This window comes from Acanthisitta chloris, unplaced genomic scaffold (assembly GCF_000695815.1).
Source record: "Acanthisitta chloris isolate BGI_N310 unplaced genomic scaffold, ASM69581v1 scaffold17108, whole genome shotgun sequence".
NCBI classification, from domain to species: Eukaryota; Metazoa; Chordata; class Aves; order Passeriformes; family Acanthisittidae; genus Acanthisitta; species Acanthisitta chloris.
The window spans coordinates 6,758-30,553 of record NW_008685544.1 but is presented as its reverse complement, the minus strand read 5'-3'; the positions used below and the strand labels follow the sequence as shown (position 1 = coordinate 30,553).

The 23,796-nt window shown below is 41.2% G+C and overlaps 1 protein-coding gene across 1 annotated transcript in view; it reads left to right on the top strand.

Annotated features, from left to right (window-relative positions):
- The window catches only part of SLC6A11 (solute carrier family 6 (neurotransmitter transporter), member 11), a gene marked incomplete at its 5' end in the record, with an annotated part of 70,076 nt that extends 49,715 nt beyond the window's left edge, over positions 1–20,361 (top strand). The window contains 8 exons of the mRNA XM_009079806.1: positions 3,129–3,232; positions 8,564–8,688; positions 10,647–10,759; positions 12,104–12,241; positions 15,546–15,648; positions 16,714–16,814; positions 18,124–18,294; positions 19,790–20,361. Of these exons, the coding sequence (XP_009078054.1) occupies positions 3,129–3,232; positions 8,564–8,688; positions 10,647–10,759; positions 12,104–12,241; positions 15,546–15,648; positions 16,714–16,814; positions 18,124–18,294; positions 19,790–19,942 (1,008 nt within the window). The remainder of the gene's footprint in view (positions 1–3,128; positions 3,233–8,563; positions 8,689–10,646; positions 10,760–12,103; positions 12,242–15,545; positions 15,649–16,713; positions 16,815–18,123; positions 18,295–19,789) is intronic.
- Between the last annotated feature and the right edge of the window lie 3,435 nt (positions 20,362–23,796).

Here is a 23,796-nt window from a genome sequence, read left to right as displayed (position 1 = left end):
GAATGATTCCTGCCCAGCAGTGGGAGCAGGAACTGTGCTGCTGTGTTCAGCGTTTGGCCTGACATGGCTAGAGAATGGCTGTAATGGGGGTGCAAAAATGTAAGCACGGTAGATAGAAAGGTTCTGTCCTTTGGCATTTGGATTTTTTAAATATTAGGGTCTAATAACGATTTTGGGCTTTAATTTTGACTTCTTTTGGCATGGAAACATTTTTGAATATAAGATGGAAAAAACTTAAGAAGAAAGGCAGTTCCATCTTTTAAAACAGAAGCTGATAGAAACTATGAATGCATAGTGCTGAATTGACTTAATTATCACGAACGAAAGGATTTTCAAGGTAAAAGGTTCATAAATCATGAACAGGATGTTCTCCAGTATGGGTCGTTTCCTCTGCAATTTGCTCCTGCCAGAAAGGTATCAAGCCATTTCTCCTTTCAGTCAAATGTCCTCCTTTAGTCCCAGCCTGTCACCAGCTGCTGCTCCAGGTTTGCAGCTTGTTGGCAGTGTTCTCTTTGCCTCTGCCCTTCAGAATTTCAGTGTTCTGCAGAACTGTGCTACATTCATTCCATGTACTTGGAAAATGTTACAACTTCTAGTCTAAGCCAGACAGTGCAGGTTCAGCACTCTCAGAAATAACTGCTAATGGGTTTATGGCTGTAAGGCAGATGGATGGCACCTGGGTTTGAGAGTGGTGTCTACAAGAGCCCATCTGTACCCACTGCAAGCTTTAATGAGAACAACTTCCCCCGAGGTACCATTTATGAATGACTAAGAGTGGGTGTGACACAGACTAATAAACAATTTGTGTATCTCACCAAAGTCTCCAGCCACAACTGAGTACTGCAGTCTGATGCTGAATGTGAAATAGTCACTAGCTATTGTGGCAAGGACATGGAGAACTGATCTGAAATATCAGCTGCATGGCTTTACAGTGTTGGCATGTCTAGATTTATGGCAAAAATACTCCAGTTAGTCCAGCTCTCATGTTTTTCCAGCTACCAAAAATCTACCCATGGTTTCTAAATTTATTTCCCTATTTGACACTTTGATGACTGTTTTTTGCCATTTCAGAATCTTGAAAGTGAAATATTACTGGTGATCACAAATTAAACATTGCTGTTTTTCTGAGTATACAACCCCAAGGAAGCACTGCTGATTCTGTTATTCCATCCAGTAAATAAAATTGCTTCCTCCTTCCTGTTAGCCATTAGCTGTAAGTTCTGATGGAATTTCTGGACTGATGTTGTATAGTGCAACAAAAACAAAAGGCTCCTCAATCTGATTCCACTTTTACAGAACGTGTGAACATTTGCTTGCAGAACGTGTTTCTCATGAAGTATTTGCCACCTTCAGGTAGAATCACTGTCTTTAGAAGAGACTTGTTTTCTTTGAAGGAAATAATATGACTTGAGGCCAGAATTGCGTCTGTTTTTCTGTCTGGCTACACAGGACCTCCAGAGGGATGTGATCTCTGCTCATCTTCTCAAGCAGCTCTGGAGCTTCTCACTTCAGAGTACAGTCCTCCTTTTGCCCCATTTCCACTAGGACTTGCTGTCCAAGGAAAATCAGACTTGTGTGGAGCTGGCATATGCCAACAGGAAAGGCTGTTGCTCATCTGAGTGCTCCACAATGCCTTGCCACAACAGTACAGTGTGGAAGAACGGAAAGGGAAGGATCCGTGTGCTGATCCAGTTTCCTAGCTTTTGTTTGTGCCTCAGCAGACCGTGCATTTTCAGTTGACCTATGCTACTTACAGCTTTTTGGGAGCTTCCAATCTTGTTAAAGAGCCTGTCTGTCACAAGCCTTTCTCTGTGCAGCTTTTCCTGACCAAGTGGTGAAACTCTGGGATGTAACCAGCTGTGTCTTATTCGGTATGACAGCAATGAAACCATTTAAGCCACTGATGTAAATCAAATGTGATCTTAATGTTATTTCTAAACAGAAACACTCAACAACTCCAGAGACCAAGGTCTCACTTGATCACATGTAAAACAAACACATCCCCTTCATATATTTATGAGTATTTGGTTGCTGTTATTAGTCATGAGATTGTTACCTGTGTTACCTCTTTCCTGGCTCAAGCTCAGAGCAGCTAATGGTTGCACAACTACTGTCTCTGGTTATCAGTCAGGGTTTTGGTACTTCTCTGGGAAGAACTTCGATTGCTTTGCTTTAACAAAGAACTTAGATCGTTTTTCCCAGGAAACCAGAAGTAGCAATTTATTGAATTGCAAATAGGAGTGTAGATGTGGGTTCTTCACACTGCTCTCACAGCACAGCTAGGAGTTCAGGGGGTACCTTCACCTCCAGTGGTAACACACCCAGACTGCTCAAATGAAACAAACTGCTTTGTTGGAGTATTTTTAAAGTAAAAAAATGATTGCCTATTTGTGTTCTGAGGTTGCTGTGAGGAAAATAATCTCACTGTGGCAGTTCAAGCTTCCTTTCAATTTTCTCTGATTTAGAATTAAGGATTTGAAGCACTTTAGGATGTAATTGTTACCACCATAATATTACAGAGTTACTGACTTATTAAGCTCTACAGAACGTTTATTTGTTAATTGTATATTGACCAGAACAGCTGTGGCCTCTGGCTAACTAGGGCCACTAAGTATTGCTAAAAAAGCTCCTTTCCTCGGATAAGTGATCTTCTATTTCCACAGCCTAATTTGTATATTATCTATGAACGGTATATTTTGTCTTTAGGGTATTTTTTCACACTGAGGTTTTACATTTGAATAAATAACTATTGCATGGGAATGAGATAAATGCAGATGATTCTATTTAGGTTGCAATTACTAACACCTTCTAGTGTAATAAAACCATTAAAGAATTTATATTGGATGAGGCTCTCCTCCAGAAATTCTGTCTCCCTTTCTACTTAGATTAGGTTGAAACTGTTAAGACCAGCTGAGCTACTCCTTGTTTATACCTCTGGGAAGGAGAGGGGAAATTCACTCGCAGCCTGTTTTTTTCAGGTTGTGATCTGTAAAAGGTTTGCCAGACTCTGGTAACCTGTAGAGTTGCCTCTGCAAATTTGCAGCCAATATATGCATAAAGGTGATTTTTTTCTTGACATTTTGTCAAGGTGTGGTTTTCTTTAACCACTCCATGTTTTCTGTCTCCAGGTGTGGGTGGATGCTGGCACACAGATATTTTTCTCCTATGCCATCTGCTTGGGGTGCCTGACAGCCCTGGGGAGTTACAACAACTACAACAATAACTGCTACAGGTAATACTTGCCACACTTCAGTTTTGCATTTGGTTTCAGTGCCAGAACTGTCCACACACTGAGCTTCACTTGGAAGTACTTCCTTTATCCTTTAGCTGTTTGCATTAATAGTCATAAGCATATAGAATCACAGGATCATTAAGGATGGAAAAGACCTCTGAGATCAAGCCCAACCTATATCATCGAGTCCAACCTATATATGTCCAACAACATGCACATGTTTTTGTAGAAGAGAGATCTATAATGTTTCTTGTAACTGTTCAGAGGAACTCTTTTCCAGAATTTGGTGTTTTCATTCTTTCTTACCATATCCAACCCTTGCACAGCCCCAAGCCCCACAGTGCACACAGAGATACACAATCACATGTAGAAAATACAGAATTTTCATACATGTATAATTGCATGTGGGTGCATTATTTGATCTGTTTTAAAAAAATTCCTACCCAAAATTTGTTATTAAAAGTGACCTGAGGTTGGTCTACAAGCTCAGTCTCACTTTCCCCCATAGTTTCTAGGCCCCTACCCAGATCACAGAGGGAATGGACAGCATTTCATGGCTTATGTCTGTGGAAATCAGTAAGGGAATTGCTAATGACTTCCGTAGGTTTTAATATTTCCTGAATTAATGTCAAAAGGATATGACTCACACAAAATCCTTATTCCATGTTACTAGCATGGGCAGGAATATGAGCATTACTTTTTCCTTCTGGCATCAGTAGTTACTGAATTAGTTTTCCTACAGTTCAACAGCCATTACTCCAGGGCAGTGAAGGCCAGTTTGATTGTACTGATTCCATTATGGTCTCCAGGCAGAGAAGTATAATTTCATTTTCTGTGAAAGAACTAATACAGTCCAAAAGCTAAAGGTATGCAAACACACCACCCCCAACCCCCCAAAATCTAAGGATTTAAATTCTAAATTATCCATTTATTTGGAGATCTCAGAAGACAGTTTTAGGATATGGCTCCTTCTTTAAATGTCTTAGCAACAACTTGCTCTTCAGTCAGAGAAGCACTGACTGGTAGGACTGTCCAGACACAGAGCAGGTGGAGGGATTGGAATGCTGGAATCCAGGGAGACAGGAAGGGATCCACCAGCTGAATGTGTGCAGGGCCATCCAGCTGCAGTTAAGGGCACTTTGACATCTAAACATACAAAGTAACTTAGCAGCCACAAAGTTAGTCTTTGCTTATGACAGCCAAAATTCCAGATATCTGCTGCAGAAAGTACTGGAAGTCCCCTCCAACCCTCAGAGCTGATTCACCATAATGATGCTCCTACAGAGCAGCTGGCAATGAAAGTTTTCCCTAATTAGCACAAGTGACGCTTTAACAAAGGTGCTGCATCTTTTCTCTCTTATTTGATTTAATATTTATTTCTTTCTAGAAACTTGTTTGTCGCTGCCTCAAGGACTGCAATAATCCTTTTCCTGAGGTTTTGTAACTGATTTCAAAGAGCACTAGTTTGGATGTGTGAGCAGAGAGCTTACGTAATTTTCCTTCCTCTCCTCTGACCCTGGCAGCAGGGCCGGTAAAACACAGCCCCAGCTCTCCTCTAAAGCTCCTGAGCAAAATCCTGCAATGGAACACCTTTTGCTGAATCCAAGCTTCACCATTCCTCTCACAAAATAGTTCCCAGATAGAAAAGAGATTTTAATGTGTCCTGAAATGCAATTCTTAAGAAATCTGGAGAAAGGAGTAGGCCAATTGCGTGCAGAGCACAGCTGAGTTAAACAGGGCAAGACAGAGAAAACAGCTATGCAGTTGAAAACAGAATTAACTTTGTGTTCTAACTAGTACTCAAAAAAAAGGAAAGTCAAGCTGAGGGTTTGCCTCCTGCAATCCCCACTGTGTGTTGTTGGATGGTAGCAGCAACTTTTTGTGCTCAGTTTTGCTAAACTTTTTTGTCCTAAGGGAAAGTTGCAGTGGATTTGCAGGGCTGATCCAGCTCTGTGCTGGACACTGTGCAGTTCCCAAGCACAAGTCAGGGGTCAGCTGCCATGTGCCTGCTGTGGTACAGGAGAGAAGGGACTGATTTCACATGCTGTCAACAAATGGACAAAACATTTAAGAGCTGAAGATGCGTCCCTCTAGTCTAAGAGGGAAAAAGGAATGGGAATTGGTTTTGAGGGAATCCATAAAGGCAAGGAGGTAACTGGAGGGAAGCAAAAGGCTCTATGGTCTTTTCTCTAATCAGAGAAGCTCCTTCAGGATGGAAGAATGAATTTTCAGTAATGTCCTGCCTGTAAGGCACTGAGAGGAGAAGTGATGCATGTCTTGAATTATTCAGGTGATTGGCAGGAATTTCATTTGGAAGAATAAGTTTTCATAAAAATTTGAAGTTTTCCTTTCATTTGAAATCAGTTTGGGCTTCAGTTAGGCTCTGATGTCTTCCTACTGAGGGTGGTTATACAAAATTCAAGTCCTTCCAACAATTTTTGGGCATTTGTGTTTTAAAACTCATTGGTTTTCATAATCAATGGGTCTAGATCCCCCTCTCATTTTTCCTTCCCACAGCAGAAAAAAAGAGGCCAAACTACAGGTAACACATCTGTCTACAGGAAAAAAAGCCAGAAGGAGTTGAGGAGTTATTAGGATTCCTGCAAAGACAAAGGGAGGATGAAAATTAAAATTGGAGGTTATATTGTTATCAGGACAGGAAACACTGCTGCGTCCCCAGAGAACCTGTGGTTGGTCTGTGACTGCTTCACTGGGGATAAAAATGATGGAGCTGTGGTTGTATTATGTGAAAAAACAGGAACCTCACTGACTGGAAGTGATGGAAATCTCCTCAAGTTCCCTTTTGTCCATTTTTTTTGAGAAATGTGTGCCAACCCTGTAGATATTTTGTACCATGGTGCTGTGGTTTGTGAGACTTCACTGTGATCCTCTTCTTCAGTAGGATTGTCCAGCTCAAACCACTTGGGTTCTGCCCCCTTGAAGCAGGTCCTAGGGCAGGACACTGCCAGGGGCTCTGAAGGTGCACTGGAAGCAATGTGTCTCCACCTCCAGCCTTTATCTCATGTTTAGGAACCAGCAGCTCTCAAATATCCTGTGCCACATCACTCATCAGGAAAAAAAAATGTCTTGTTGTTTGGACTGCATTTGAAGCCTGGGAATTATCGAAAATAAATCTTATCTGCAGCAAACAGACTGTGCCAAATGGAGGCATCATCTGGCTGGTGAGCAGCTAGATCCATCCCACTGAAGCAGTATCTCTTTCCTCCTCCCCTCAAAGGATTAAAAAAAAATCTGTCTTTCTGACCTCTCTTATCGACAGTGTTTCATCGCACTTAGTTTTAATTTCTCAGCATTGAACTCCCCAGTTTCTGAGGTGAGAGAGGCTGTGGTGAAAAATCCCCCCAGAGCTACTTCAGAGCTGAAATACACTGAAAAGGTCAGGAAGGTTGTGTTTTGCTTTGTTTTATTTCTCTGCAAAGCGCAAAGAGCTCTGTGCTCCTGGTTCCTTTCTTTGAGATTGCTATTTTGCTTGAAAACATCCAGAGTGTATAACTGGCCTGGCTGGGCATAAATGCAGGAAGCAATTTCACATGAAAAGCACATAAAAACCAGGTTAGAATTCTGACTTTTCAGAAAGTATTTTAAGGGTGCTTTTTACCCCTGCCAATGAACAGTGTTAGACAGAGTCCATGCATGAAAGAAGTGTGAACATCACTGGACTGGTCCATGTCTGAACCTTGATCTACAAATGAAAGTGTTCATACTTATTAATTTCTGGAATATTTTAGCAATTTGTAGATGCTGTGACAAATCAAATTTTTTTTACTATGAAATGATTACGAAAACATAAAAGCTTCTTGAAATAATAGTTAAAATTAGCTGTAACTAAGTTGATGAGAGAGAGCCAAAGCCTCCTGTGGCCCAGTGGCCATAGTTCAGCTGATCCCTTACTTTGCAGCACAGAAATATTGGTCTGCTGCCTGTCAGTTGGAATGTGTGTGCCTGATGCTCAGGTGAGTCCAAGTCAGTATCAGGAAGAGCTTTGGACAGATGTGGGAGGCAGTGTAGAGCTTGTTAGTGAAGGAATAAGGGGCTGGAACTCATCACTGCACTTTCAACTTCATAAACCGATGAGATAAAGTTACAGGATAAAAATACTAAATGAAGCAAGCAGCAAAGCAGAAAGATTAGCAAAGAAGTTTTTGCAGGAATATATGGCAGGACAGGAATGTATTAGTTGTCTCTGATTCTCAAAAAATCCCTACAAATCTGTGACAAAGGTGTGAACCATTATTGAAGCTGTGGATTCAGAACCTGGTAGATTTTACAGGACCCTTTCTTCTCATTGATAGCTTGCACAAAAATTTACTTGTGAGCTGTAGTAGGATGGGAATAAACCAGACTAAGGCATAGGCTTGAGACAGCTACAGGATTGCCTTCTGTTTCACTGCTTTAGAATCCTAATTTACTTTCAGACATCTGGGTTAGATTATTACTTTCTCAAGCACACATCTCTCTCTCACGGTAAACAGTCTTAAAAGACTGACTGTCATCATAAATCATTCCTGCCCCATCATCTGTCATGCCTGAAGTGCTGTCTGAGAGCAGGATGAAATGATATTTCACTGAGCCCTGGGGAAAATCACACCTTTCTGCAAGAGTGTCTTCCCTTTTTTAAAGTGATTTACTATTGTGACGTTTCCAGTCTGGGGAAAAGAAATCCTTCTTCACCTTGGCCTTGTCATGGTCCTTGTTTGATGTGTAGGATACGTATGCCTTGAGAGACCACTGTCCCTGCACTGTCTTTGCCTACTTGTTAGGCACATTTTGGGCATGCACACACTTCCTAGATTATGTATGGTGCTTTGCATTCCCACAGCTTCTTAAAAAAGTTCATAGATGAAACTGAAGTGGTATTTTGTATGGATATATATTGCCAATGTACCGTAACTGGAATAGAAGTAGCTAAGATCTGACCATAGGAATTTTTTTTCCAGGAAACAAATGATACCATTTTTTTATATAATTTATGAATTCATATCCTCTGGAATACATTATTACAGCTACTATGAAGAAGTTGTTCTTAACACAATTTTTAGAACAGTTTTCCCTGTTTTTTTCAAAGAGTCTATTGGAAAACAGCAAGTGAGTAGCAACAGGTTTGCAATTCCATCAGTTAAAGCACAAGCAAGGGTATTATGACAGTATGGCTGATTGCTCCCAGGCATAATATGTGTTGGGATCTTACTGTTAATGAGCAACTTACTGTCCATTTCTGCAGCCTGGGGTTCTGTTAGCCCTGTGGCTCAGGGTATGAAAGAACCCTCTGCTCTGGAGATCAACTGCAGTGTTTTTTATTTATATTTTCAGAGACTGCATCATGCTCTGCTGCTTGAACAGTGGCACAAGCTTTGTTGCTGGTTTTGCTATCTTTTCAGTTCTTGGATTTATGGCTTATGAACAAGGCGTGCCCATTGCAGAAGTTGCAGAATCAGGTAAGTTCCAAAACCAGTTTGCTGAGTTAACAAAAAAATGCTCAGAGGTTGTGGTCAGAACACAGTCTGTACCATGGCTTATGGATAAAATGACTCATTAGAATAACTACTGTAAGAAAAGTTCTTAACTATTTTTATGGTCGCACATTTATGTGCGAAAAATATTGATGTTACTGTGCAGAGCTCCAAATTCACAGAGTCAAGGAGGCACTGTAACACACTTACTGCAGCTGAGCATCCAGAAGATTGTTTAGCAGACATACATTGCTCAGTTATGAGTGTTACATCCTCATGAAAGGAGCATTCTGTTTTCTTTCAATGAGACAGACTGAAATCCACAGATATTTGTCCCTTCTGAAAAAGGTGCTGCTGTTCAAGTAATGAGAAACCAGCTTTCAGGAGAAATCTTTGAAAGTTCTCCCAAGTCTTGCCTAATGCATACTATGCAAATACAAGTTTCCAATAGTCAGACTGCTAATGCCCTCTCCTGATGTCAGTGTTCCCCAGGGATGTACACTGAGGCACTCCATTGATTAAGCATAGAAGTTCTTTTTTTGAGCCTGGAAGGGCACAGCTCTATGAGCAATTAACTGTCTACATTTATTAACAACACTTGGAGTTGGGCATCCAATGAAAGTTAATTGCTATTTAACACCTTTGTGGATGTAATATCTTTAAGTGTCACTTAAAACTCATCAAAATAAAAAGAAGAAGAGTGCTGCCCAGAAAGAAAGGCAGTGTAATGCTGAGCTGTTGGGGAGGAGAAATGACTCTCCTGGTGAAATGACTCTCAGGATTGGCAGGAAAACTGCAAAGAGCTTCACTGATACTCTCATGGGAAATATTTCCTTTCCTAAAGGCCTCAAGACAACTGGCTTATACTGGTTTAGAAAATGTAAAGAAAACAGTCGAAAGGTGACAGTAACTCTGGAAATTATAGGAGCTTCTAAATACTGTTCGAAAGGAAAAAAACAGTAGTGTGTGACAGGTCTTCAGTGAAGTTATTGCAGCAGGAGCACAGAGGTACTCCTTTATTGGCCTGGATACTGCCTTTGGCCCCCTGCTTTGAAAGCTGGCAGATTTCATTGAAAGCACCTGAAAAAATGGGCACAGTAAATAAGAACAGGAAAACATGAGCTAAGTGAGTTGGTGTCTCAGCAGAACTTAGAAGCTAACAATACTGTTGCAAAAATGTTCTGTTTTGAGATTCTGTAAATATGCAGCCAGTGAACTGATGTTACACACCAGCAGCAGCACTCAAAGGCTCAGAGCAGAACGTGAACCAACCAGTGGATGTTTGCCTTGCACCAGGCATGGCTCCCAAGATGTAGCTCTTCCCATTGATTTGTTCTTGCACAAGTTGTAGATTCAGTGCTGTCTTAGGGGAAAATAGAGATTGGAGGATATGTTAATACATCTACGAGACATCGCAGGGCCACATGCTGTGATTTATTCAGAGATGTTAGAATTGCTGCACATTCAAAAAAAAAGGAGAATATAAAGCACAGTGATGTCTTAACACAACTTCAAACATTTGGACAGGGTGAAGGCAGAGCTGATGCGCCAAGCAAGTCTTCATCACTGGTTAAGCTCATCACCAAATGTTAAGAGTATGGGAGATGTAGAGTTTGACAAGGTTTTCAGTCTTGCATTTAGCTCCTCTCACCTGCCATAAAAGAAGTATCAAGCTGTGTTGAGTTGACCCTCACCAGTGGCTGAGCGTCCACACTGCTGTTAACTCACTCACCCACCCCAACAAGAAAAAAAAGTGAGAAAACTGGTGGATCCAGCTGAAGACAGTTTAATATGTTGTGCTGTGTGAGCCCTGGTCAGCAATAACCACAATGTTGGTGTCAGCAATGCTGTTCCAACCCACAGCACTGCACAGGACTGAACTCCATCTCAGACAGACCCACCACACAAGTGTAAGCTATTTTCTTTCTTCCCTTCCTTTTCAGGACCAGGACTGGCATTCATTGCTTACCCTAAAGCTGTTACCATGATGCCTCTTTCTCCTCTGTGGGCAGCTCTATTCTTCATGATGCTCATATTCCTTGGATTAGACAGTCAGGTATGAAACCAACACTATTTAAATGCTTTGGCACATTCCCTAGCATGTGGATATCAACACCTAACCTGCTGGAAGGCCAAACCCTAACTTAATTCTTTGCTTAAGAGCTTTGATTCAAGTTCCTAATTTAAATCTTAGTTATGTGATGCTGGAGGTTCCTTTATGATTCACTGTGAAGGCTGGTTCAGCTTCATCCCAGCTTTCATTATTAACATGGAAATCAGTTTGAACTTAAATAGGGGTAGTTAAAATTCACAGTTCAGCAAAATACCAGTGTGTCTTCTTTTCCTGTTTTTAAAGCACTTTGCAATGAATTTTGAAACTGAATATCAGATAGTGATAATGTAATTTTCTATGGCATATTTTTACTGCAAGATACTGTAGCAAGAAATGTATAGTTATATCCTGCAGCAAAGGGGCAGCATTGAAGTTGTCTTCCCTAGGTGACTGTAAAAATTATGAAAGGTGTTTGAAGAAAAATGTGGAGGGTTGGAATTTTAGCATGCAGCTCAGCTCTTGGTGTGATTGGGTTCAGAAAGGTTATGATTGCATATTGTAGAATAAAGCTCACCAGTGCTTATTTTGCAAGACATTTCCGATCATTAAACTTAATACTTTAATAACTGCTCTTTTTCCTGATCTAACCATTTTTAAAAGACTGGCTTTTTAAACAAAAAAAAATGGTGATCAACTCCTGAATTCTGCTGTTGACTGTCCCAGTGCAGCAGGCTTTATACAGCCTACTTTGGGGTATTAATTTTGGTGCCTATTTTGGAAACCTTGCTCTGGAGCCCTGGGTCAGAAGCTCAGGCCTCTTGCTTTCTGCTGGTGTTTCAATACAGTGAGCATATTCCTGCCCTTGTTCATGAGAAGTACCTGGCTTGGGCACTCAATAGCTTTGTGGAATTTCTCTCTTCCGGTAAATGGAGAGAACTTCTCTGAAAACCTGCTATTCCTTTAGCAGAGATTGAAGGTGCCACTGTGTGTCACTCCTTTGAGTGGCAAAAGCGCAGGATGCTGCAATCTCATGAACGGTTTGTACATTATCTCATTCCCATTCAAGCCACATTTGAAAGATTTAATTTTTATTTAATCCATCTACTACAGGGCAAATGCTTTCTGAGGTAATATTAGTGGATTCAGCTAATTGGATTTGGTGGTAGACTGGAAATCCATAGCCTTGGACTTCTCATTTGGAGCTTCTGCTTATTGAGTGGCCTCAGAGGTCATCCACTCCCTGGATGAAAACCTAGAAGGGTATTTGAAGTGTTTGGTAGCAAGTCCAAATCCTAATGCCAGAGGAGACACACACATTTCATTCATATTTTCCTGTTTTTGTTGTAGTTCGTGTGTGTGGAAAGCATTGTGACAGCTGTTGTGGATATGTACCCAAAGGTGTTCCGAAGGGGTTACAGGAGAGAACTGCTCATTCTCGGCCTCTCCATCGTGTCATACTTCCTTGGCCTAATAATGTTAACTGAGGTAAGAGTGCTTTGCTGTACTGCTGCAGAGAAAAGGAAATAGGTTTCTGTTTATAACCGTAACAGGTAAAACACAAGAATATTTGCCACAGAGAAATTTCCTTGTCAGGAATCTGACTACAAAATACTTGACTGTTCTCAGCAACAGTGCAACATATGAAATATGAAATACATCCTCAGTTTTTCAGCTGAGCTTAGGAAATATTTTCATCAAAAATACATAGCATAGTCAAGGAAGTTCCATCTGCTTTGCACCAGCCAACCAGATGCACTCAGCATGGTTTCTGCTTACCAGACCAGTCTGAAAACAACTACAGTTTGGATCAAGAGATCAATAAGGAAGATGAAGTAAAGCAAAAATAGTCAACTAAAAGATCTTTCATTTTTACATCACCAGGTCAATCAGTATAGCCAGTCTCTGAGCAGAAAGGTTATTTCCAAGCAAACCAGGATGTTTGCTTTGGAATGTTCTAAACCAAAAATCCTGAGGGTGTCAATCCATCCCAGCAGACTATGATGTCTGTCCCCACTGTGTTTGGAAGCCAGGCTGGGGAGGGACTCTGGCATCCTCTGGCACTTGGTACTTCAGAGTCTGCTTTACAGAACACATTGTATTGACAGCCTCCTTCACTTTACCCTCTCAGGACAGGAAGGAGGGGGGCAGGAACCACACTCTCCCCACATTCTTCTGCTGACTGGGCCATCAGAGCCTCCCTGTATCAGGCAGTGAGGCAAAGAGGCAAGTTCCATGCCTGAGGAGCTGTAGGATGCAATGCCCAAGGAACCTGCCTGGCTGTGCTGTACTGCCCATGCAGGGCCATGATGTGTCTGCAGATCCATAGTCCTTAGACTATGTGTTTTGTTACTGAGAATGAGCAAATTTCATCCAAAAAGGTGCTTGGCCATTGTAAGGATGTTAGTCTGTTGTCCTCAGTAGGCAAATTTTTACAGTGAGAACAATAAACGAGCTAATCAGAATATATTACCTTTAGATACACTTTCAGGGGAAGAATAACTGAAGATGGTGAGGAAAACAGAGACTAGGACAAAATGAAACTTTAATATTTTAGTGACAGTTTGTGCCAGAATAATCAGATCTCTTTCTCTGTTAAGAAATACCAGAATCATGTCGAACAAATGCAGTTGAACAGAAGTTTTGTATACTCCAGGGAAGGAATTGAAAATTCACCACAAGAAAAATCATTAACTTTATTGAAAGGAAAAGTCTGGTTCAAGTAACTGGACAAAGAGGAGATGATAAGTGCTGTCATTAAAAGAGGTGATGGTTGAAGTGAGTTTTTAGAGAAGTTGCACAGACAGCACTTGGTAGCAATTTTATCTACTATCTGTACTTGACTTGCCATGGAAACAAGTCACTTACAGGCATTAGCTGCATGTGACTAGCTCTCTGGAGATGTATGTATCTCTTGGCAGATTTCAGTCAATTTAGCAGAAGTTTCAAAGATGAAAATTCAATGTTCATGAAAGTTGGCATCCAGATGGAGAAGTCCTAGAAGTGTCCTCATTCAGAAGAAAATAGCATGAGTTCAGTCTTTCCTAAAAACCAGAGAATTCACAAAAATAAACTGTAGCCCAATGAGTGCACAACAGATAAAGGCTCACAACCATCTGTAAGACTTGAGTCCAAATCAAGCGTCATTAACTGTGATGTGATGTTCCTGGGTCACAGAAGAATGATAGGGAAGGACTGGACAACTGGAGTATTAAAGATGTGGTGGACTATAGCAGCACAATATAGAAAGTCATCCATGTAGTAGTCAACATTTCTTCTAGGCATTGAAAAAAATTAGGAGTGAGAAGTATTTGGATGTGGAACTAAGCACTGCAAATGTGCTGTAGACATAGAACTGTTTCTTGCATGCTTTGGGGAAGTATTCCCAATTGAGAGTAGAATTGACTATAGTTGACTATTATCTTGTCCTATGACTGGACAGGGTCATAATCCCACTGAAATATTCTGTATATACACCAATCCAGGGTGTAAAAGATGCCCATGAACAATTAGGCTGAATGCTAAGAAAGATTTCTATCTATGAGAACAGGGAAGTTCCAAGCATTGGAGCAGAGCAACACTATAGGCACCAATTTACTTGTAATCATTCTTGCCCTCAGTAAGATAAATTGTCCTTTCTGTGTTAAATGGGAAGTCTTGGAATAATTCCTCCTACAGTGCAAGTGTTGAGAAGGGCACTGCAAGATACATTATTAAGATGTACAGGCTAAAAGAAATATAAGCCTGAAGAGTGAAGAGGAAGCAAGTTCTCCAAAATGACAGGAACATTCTTGCAGGAGTGTTGCAGAATTGTTGGTTGCTCTCTAGGTTTCCACTTTGCTCAGGTATTTGCTGAGCCTCACCATGAGTGCTTTGCAGTAGAGATTTAGATTTCTCTAAGTTTTTAGGATTCTCTTTCATTTGCAGAAAATTGTGAGATGTGATGGATCACATGTGCTCCCCAAACAGCATCACATGCTAAGAGAAGAGCTGATTTCCAGCCCCTATTTCCTTCATGCAACTTTCTGCAGAGAAGGATGTCTTAGGATTCTTTTCTGTCAAAATGTTCTATTGTGAATCTCCTCCTCATTATAATTTCAATATCAAATGCATATGTGATAAAAGATTAAGTATCTTGCATAGAAAGTAGTGTAATATGATTATATAATTTTAATAGTCAGGTTATCCATAATGTTCTTGATTGGATGATTCTTATTTATTGGATGTATGTCAAATAGTAATGACTCATTTCAGAAATGTGGCTTAAAGGCTGTGAGCTACATTCACACTTTGTATGTCAGTTTACTCATTTTACAGTCCCCAAACCATCGGAAAGTGATTCTAGTAGGTACAGATTTTGCCTTCTTTGACCACATTTTAACTAATTCTTGTACATATTAATAGCACAGACAGAGAACCAAAGCTGTGCATTTTCATGTGCAGAGATCTGGGGACCAGAAACACCCGTGGATGCCTGCAGCTTGATGTGATAACAAATGAAGTTAAGAAAAGCAAGGAGGTGGGAGAGCATTTTGGAAAGAAGTCAAAAGTAGTTCTCTCCACTCCAGATTTACTACCCTAGAGCAAATGCACAGTTAAAAATAAAAAATCTTTCACAATAAGAAATCACTGAGAAATGAATAATCTTTGTTCAGGAAGGAACCAACTTGAGTAGGAAGATTGCCAGGGAACCAACAGATTGACTGTGTAATTAAAGCATATTTGCTATGAAATATTCCCACTGGTGCCAACACAATATTTTTTTTTTCCTTTTTCTGTTTTTGTCTTCCAGGGTGGGATGTATGTCTTTCAGCTGTTTGACTCTTATGCAGCTAGTGGCATGTGCCTTCTATTTGTTGCCATATTTGAATGTGTCTGCATAGGCTGGGTGTATGGTGAGTGGCTGAAAATTGCTCTGGTCTTCACTTTATATGAAAGTTTTCTATTTGCATAAAAGCAAAGTGAAATCTTAAGTGTAGCCTTATAGAGTACAGCCTTCCACATGTCTTTCAGCTGTTTGACTCTTATGCAGCTAGTGGCATGTGCCTTCTATTTGTTGCCATATTTGAATGTGTCTGCATAGGCTGGGTGTATGGTGAGTGGCTGAAAATTGCTCTGGTCTTCACTTTATATGAAAGTTTTCTATTTGCATAAAAGCAAAGTGAAATCTTAAGTGTAGCCTTATAGAGTACAGCCTTCCACATTCCCATGCCTAAATTCAGGAATTGAATGCCTTTTTTTCCCCAGTCTCAATAACAGAGATAATGGAATACATGTTTATTTTTGCCCCCTCGGTCCTACTCAGGAGTGACCTCCACCATCCTTCACATGGAAGTCCTTAGGTGCCTTGGAGAGTAGATGTGGCCATAAGTCTATTTCTCTCACAAGTGGTCTGTGCAGGACATGTTCCCTTCCACTACTGACCCTCCCAGAAAAACCCAGGGAAGCTGGAGTTTGTGCCTCATTAACACAAAAGGGACACAGTGGTGTCCCTGCTCTGCTGTTTCTGTCTGGCAAGGGAAAACCCTGGCAGTGCTGGGAATGCTCTGGCTTACACCTTCAAACAGTTGCAACCTTTGCCTGCAAAGGGTGGACAGATCACATGTGTGCATCTAGGGGTTCACACATCAGCTTGTAGCACAGATATATAGATAGATAGACATAGATATAGATATAGATATATACACAACTTTTAGCTGGGGTTGTTCAGACTGTTCCTGACCAGAAGCCCTTTCTGTCTGACAGCTCATCCACTCCTCCCTGCTCTTCATATTAGTCAGACACAGGTGTAGGCAGCAACCTCTGCCACGAGCATGGAGCAGACAGCAGGGAGGTTTGTCTCATTAGTTTTCACAGCACTGTCAGGGACTATGGTTTTCTGTTTGCTGTTTTAAATACTGATCTGTACCACCTCTTACATGTCTGTTCTACATCTCCTCTTCCTTTGCTTTTTGGGGCAGGCAGCAATCGCTTTTATGAGAACATTGAAGATATGATTGGGTACAAACCCCTGTCATTGATTAAATGGTGCTGGATGGTCTTAACTCCAGGTATTTGTGCAGTAAGTACAAAATATCCAAATCACTTGTTTTAGACATCAAGAGGTTTTACCGTGCACATTTTTATACTTTTGCTGCTGCTAATAGCTGAGTAAAACACCTCTGGATTTGTAGCACATATTTCAAATCAAGCCCACTCTGTAGGACCTCTACAAATTATTAAATGTTCTGTGAATTGTGAGAAATCTTAGTATGTACAATCATAGGAAAAAATAGTCCCAGGGCCCTAAATGAACATTTGCCAATACAGTGGAGGTTTGTTTCACTGCATTGCTAGTACACCTTGTGTGTATGCAGCATAACTCAAGCTCTTCCAGTCTTTGTCCTCTTGCTGCTTTAGTCCCCTTTCTCCTCTCTCTTTGGGTAAGGAGATGTTTTTCAAAGGAAACAGGGCATTTTTACTTCTAGCAAAAGTAGTAGAAGAGGCCAAAAGCCCATCTCATATGCATGAAGAAGGGGAAGGAACTTGTCTTAGCAGAAGCTAGCAGCACTGGTGTCAGCTCTGCCCATCTGCTGTGGCTGCAGAATGGGGACAAAGTTACAAAAGAAGCATGCTCAGGTTGCCCTTAAACTATGCTAACACCTACCAATTGTCCAATATGCAAATGATAGCAGCTGCAAACCCACAAGTGCTGGGACCCCTGGAGATTCAGGTTCCCTTGAGCTCTGCCAGTCCATTTACAAGCTTGGGAAGATTTCAGACGCATTTCCACCAGCTAAGAAATCAACTTTATATCTCTTATTCTTGTACACTCATTTCACCACTTTGGAGAGAAGTATGTGGTAGCTTTTTTGTATTTCATAAATTTAAATGGTCCAAACTGCTTGATTAGACACCTGTCAAATTTAGACAGATCTATTTGAGCTTCTGGGAGGATGAAAGTGTTGGCCTGCAGAACTGCAGATACACACAGTGGATTAAGGCAACTTTGAAAATTTTGGCTTTCCTTTTTCATCCTGACAGGATGGAGAGAATGCAGCTTGTGAGACTTAATCACAGCTGGTTCACGGTAGCAAGACTTAATCTTTCCTGCCCAGGTACTGTTTGCCATCAAAGTGCAGGTTTTATTGTCATCAAGAGGTAAATAGGATTTAAACTTGAAAGGTTGTTCATTTCTGTGGGAGCCACTGAGACATGTTATTTAAGCTGTACATAAAAGAAGATATTGCTGTTGGGTTTTTTCTCTGACTGAAGAGCTTACCTCTGCTTTCCCTCCCTAGGGAGCCTGGCCTTGCCTAAACACTCAGTCACTTTCTTCTTACAGTCAGGGGTTTCTCAAATACTACTAATAATATCTCTGCTTGTTTCAGGGAATCTTCATCTTTTTCCTGGTGAAATACAAACCTCTAAAATACAACAATGTGTATATATACCCTGACTGGGGCTACGGCATCGGGTGGATGATGGCACTCTCTTCCATGGTCTGTATCCCTTTGTGGATCTGCATTAAGCTGTGGAAGACAGAAGGCACTTTCATGGAGGTGAGATATATTTTCAGATGAATGATGCTGAAAAAAAATGGGATGGGAGTGTGAATCCTCATACTTGAGACTAAGCACCGTTTAATCAAAGCAACAATGCCACATCCTTGTTCCAGTGGTAGCCTAGGTTAGGCCTCACAATCACTGCTGGAAAGAGGGATTTGAACTTTCTCTGTTCTTCTTAATTCCTGTTGGGGTTTTTTGCCTTCACTGACTTGAGCCTGGAGTAAATAAACCAAAACTATAGCTTTCAGGTGCTCTGCTCAAGCTCGATTTATAGCTTCAAGTGTCTGTAACCTCAGCTACATCCCCCAAGGTTTGTAACAGCCATTCCCTTCGGTCAGGTCAGGTCAGCTGCCTTCTTTCCATGGTTTTGGTAACTAATGCTTATGCTGCCAGGATTTTCCTTCAGGAGCTGGGTAGCAAACGCTCACGTGTGCTTTCTGCACAGTTTTCCCGATTGCAGCTCTCAAAGTGAGAAATTAGCAGCAAATAGAGAGATAGTCAGTGCAATTAACTGACATTTGATATCAGGTTAGCTCAGGTCTAGGCTGAGGTTAAGATCATTAAGTGTATGATCTTTAAACTTGAAAAGTTGTTCATTTCTGTGGGAGGTTCGAGGAAAGACAGTGAAGATGGCAATAATGGAAGAAACAAGTATGTAAACTTATTCAGCTGTTTAGGATTTCTCATATTGCCGAAAAACCTAGTTATGTCTCCATTGCAATTACTGCATTCAGCTGATAAAACACAGCCTGGAGACTACCTAGGAAAAATCTTTACTGTGGGTATATAAACAAAGAATTAATTGTCCATAATACAGTTTTCTTAGTGTGTCAAAAAAAAGGAAATTTGCACCAATCTAAACATGAAATATTTCCTTAATGCATCACCCTTGCCTCTCTCTGCAGACTTTCAAGTGTGTAGTCTGCAGCACTGCTGACAGGCTGTTATCTTTCCATATATCCACAATGAGAGGATCTTTTTATCCCAGTTGGGAGCTTCTTGGGAAGCTTCTTCCTGCAGCATCTCTGTTCCACAGGCTGTGAGCAGCAGCTTTGCTACAGACGGTATTGATAGAGAAGAGAGTTCTCAGATGAGCATGGATATTTTTCTTTTGTTCCTTATGATAGCTTAATAGGCTTTGGCAGCCTCATGTTTAGTTACTTTGTCCAGTGCACACCCTTCAACTGTGCCATGAGAAACAAAATATACCCATACAACAGGCATTGTGCTAAGTTTCTTCATGGAAGGGCATGTTGCTGTACATCAGAATGAGAATTCACTTTGACTTTGGCTTTGCCTTCATTCCCTAGCCTTTGGTCTAGAGGGATTTGTCCAGAATTGTGCAGCATACAGGCCCATGGATGTGCCTGTAACAGGGAAACAAGAAGCAGACATGCAAGAGAAAAGGCTTTTGTAATCACTCTGTTTATGAGATGTGTGTCTGTGGCCAAGAAAAAAATAATGATTTCCATTTTCTCAAATTTTCTAGAAATTCAGGAAGTTGATCACACCTAGCCCAGATCTGAAAATGAGAGGGAAGCTTGGAGGAGGAGCCTACCTTGCAGCAATAAATGACTGCGATGCCAAACTGAAAGGAGACGGCACCATTGCAACCATTACAGAAAAGGAGACACATTTCTGAAAGAACTATCTTTTTTGTTTTATCTTTTTGTATAAATAAATAAATAAATTCACTTAATTATAGAGGCTGGCTTGTTTTGCACAAAATTTTATTAACCAGTTAATTTTAAAGTGAAAATTGTATACTTGTTTAAAAGTGATTTTTTTAAATTACTATACGAGTAATGATTATGTAAAAGACAAAGAAATAGTATTATATGGTCTATTAGTGATGACTTCTTGTAATGTGGTGATTTCAGTAAATGTTTTTTTAGAAGTTAGAGGGACCTGTATAATGTGCTGTAAAACTTTTCTACTTTGATTTCTGGCAGGTGTAATGTTGTATAGATCTCTGCATTCTAACCTGTAAGCATTTCAGACCATTTCAGCTTTCCATGTATGTATATAAAGGGGACCAGAATGTCCTGTTGTTTGTTTTGGGAGAAATGGTGAGGGGATGGGGGAGTGACCTGTAACTGCTGTAGCATATTGCTGTCTGTCTGTGGCAGGATCCAGAGCCCAGTGGACGCAGTGGGACCTTTCCCAGCCGAGGGCAGTGGCTTTGGCTCCACACAACCCAGCCCAGCCCAGGGCAGTGATGGGCTGAGTCCTGCCTCTGCCAAGGCTCTTCGTCCAGCATGAGTTCTGTGATGCCTCAGCTGCTCTTGTTGCCTTCCCTCCACCCTCTGCTGGCTTCAACAGGTCTAAAACTGTGGTGGAATGGGCTCACTTCTGAGTCACAGTTTTTCTGGAGATTAGATAGAGACTGTTTCTGAAGGGCTCTGTATTTTGCTGCTCCTTTAAGTTAATGGTCTCTAAGAGGATGTACGCTGCTTCAAGAGACCCCTCAAACCTTTTCATTTTCTTTAGTGCCAGTACTTCATTTTGGCTGGCACTTCCCATTTCCTGGAGTGAACTGTGCTTATCTTTGCTCATACAATAGGAGTTCAGGGTTACTTTATAGATGTGGAGATGTTTCAAGGAAAAAAAGAACAAGTTTAGAGCTCTGCATATTGTGGCCTCTGGCTCTCACTTTATCTGTTTGCCAGTCTGTCTTTCTGCACGACTACTCATTGCCCTCAAACGAAATCAAGAATCCTGCAATGGCAATGTGTAGCACTACATAGCTTTTCTCAAGGTGGGACTCTTGGATCTATCCTGTGCAGGGCCAAGAGTTGGACTTGATGATCCTCGTGGGTCCCTTCCAACTGAGGATATTCTATGATTCCTCTTCCAGGCACTTTCTAAATACCCTCAGGTTAGGTACTGATTCTTCTACCCTGAATGGTATTGAGGCTTGCACTGAAGTCAGAGTAGGAGCTTTCTTAGTGGAAGGTTGGAGTAGTGGTCCTTTATCTTTGCAAGACTTCCAGGAGGTCATTTTTATATGGTGCAGGTGAAAGAATTAAGGCAGGGATGTTGTGACTTCTCTGTGTCACAAAGGCAGCAGTATTGGGTTTGTGATATCAGGCCCTTTTATTCTATCATCTGTCAGAACTGACTCCCTCTGATTTAAAGCTGATTTTGTATGTGAATCTAACTGCCAGATGGTTGTTCCATGGGCTGTGCAGGTGTTAGCCCCAGAACCAAAACCTCTAGACTCTCTCTTGGGTTGGTTTCGTTTTTTTCCCTGACAATATTCCAAACACTACTATTTGTTTTGGACAATTTTTCTTGTCCTGTTTTTGTTATTTAATGGTTGTATGAGAAACCTGTGGAGGAATACTGTCACTGTGTCTCTTAATATTGGCTAGAACTGTACATGCAGTCAACGTTTCTTTGAGATCTTACAGTTACTTCTTTAAAAAGCATTTTCATAGAATCTCTTTGTCTCAAGTCATATCATTAAATCTAATAGATCTATTTAATTTTACTTTATCTTATTTGTACTTTTTTGGGGTGTGGCAAGGTGGACGGCTAAGAGAGAACTTTTCTACCACAATTCTACTTCAAATACTCTTAAGTCCTGCTTGCCTTCGCATGCCTATGTTGTGAGGTGCTTAGGACAGGACATTTAGAAGGAACCTGCCTTTGTGACAGCACAGAACCATCACCTTGTGCACACTGGCCTCCCTCAGAGGGAGCTGGAGGTTACCAATGAAAAACACAGTTCCAGGGGAAGATGGAACTGGAAGACAAATGCTCCCAGAATTGAAACCAAAGTTGAGTTGCATTCAATGAAGCAACTGAAAACTACAGATTGAGACAATGTCCACTCCAAAATCTAGGAGTTTCCATTTTTGGAAGTCCCAATGACTCATAAATATTTTTTGATTCAGTGTCCCTTCCTGGTCTTTCTCTCCCCCCACCAGAGTTGCAGAGCTAAGGCCCCAAAGCCACATATGTTCCCTCCCACTGTTTTCTTATCAGTGAAGGATGTGTAAATGCAGATGCACCTTAGGTTACACTTGGCCTTGATTTCAATGATGTTCCCTTCATCCATGAGGACTCCTCAGGAATGTTTGCAGTCCAGTGTGCCAGAGGTGCCCCATCACTCCACTGGCCATCCCTGTGCCACTAAGGAACCCCCCTAAGTCGAGGTTGCCCTTCGAATCAGGACATGCTGCTGGAACAGGGAAACTTGACATGTGCACTGTAGCTTGTCCATGTTCTTTGGAGTGCTGTACTCATCCAAAAATCTCCACAGGAACGCTGTACTTTGCCTGGAACATGCTTCCTATTCTGCTGCTACAAACCATTTCACCTGTGGCTTTATACACATACATAGGGCTTGGCATGGTCTAAAGCATTCCACAGTGTTACTGATGTGCTGTGCTTGTACGTGTGTGTGGTTAATATCTGACTTGTTTAACACTTTACTGATTTTTTAAAATAATTTTTCTTTTGTGGGGAGGGAGGTGGGAGGGAAAATTTCCTACTAGTATTCGTGTCTTGTTTGGGGTTTTTTGAAACAATATGAGGGGGGGGGAAATGCAAAAAACCCAACTATATGTTGATGATTTTTTTATGCAGTAGAAACAATACTGCTCTTTTCTGAAATACCTGCAGTATTATTAAAAATAATACAATAAAAATGAACAACCAGTAAGGTTTATGTAACATTTTACACAAAGAAAGATTCTGTTTGGTTTTGAAGGGCACAAGATTTCATCTACTTACTTGTTTTCAAAAATTAAAGGAAATGGGCAAACCCCATTCTGTGTATTTTAGTTTATATTGATGTATTTTATATGACACTCCCCTAACAAATTAAATAATCACAAGTACCCTGTTAGGGCAGACATGGCCCTTGATTTTAAATGGAGAACCGAGAAACAACAAAGATTTAGCAACTTGTTTAAACTCATCCAGTAAATCTGTGAGTGAAACAAAGTGAAGTTCCCTGATCTCACAACTTCATGCCTCTGCTATTTAATATAAATTCACATTGCAAGGGAAAAACACAGTCCAGGTGCCACCTTCCTCCCCCTCCCCACTTCTGGCTGGTTTTGTTGGGGCCTGTTTGTGTCCTGACAGTGTTAGAGCCATGCAGAGAGCAGCTGCAGGAACTGCTCAGGATGAAACTGCCCAAGACAAGCCTGTGGTTAGCTCTCAGTGCCTCCAGCTCCCTGCCAGGCCATACAGATGCTGGTGCTGGAAGGAGAATTACATCTTCCAGCTGCTACAGATGTTATGCTGGATTGAAATAACCTCCCACCCATGGCCTCAGTCACAGGCCAATGCTCTGTCCCTTTAATGATCCTTTGTACAATGATATCATGCTTTTATACACTTCTGTACACCTGGAGTGTTCAGCTCCAGGGCCTCCCAACATAAGAAGGACATGGAGCTGTTGAAGCAAGTCTGGAGGAGGCCATGAAGGTGATGAGAGGGCTGGAGACCCTCTGCCCTGGAGCCAGGCTGGGAGAGCTGGGG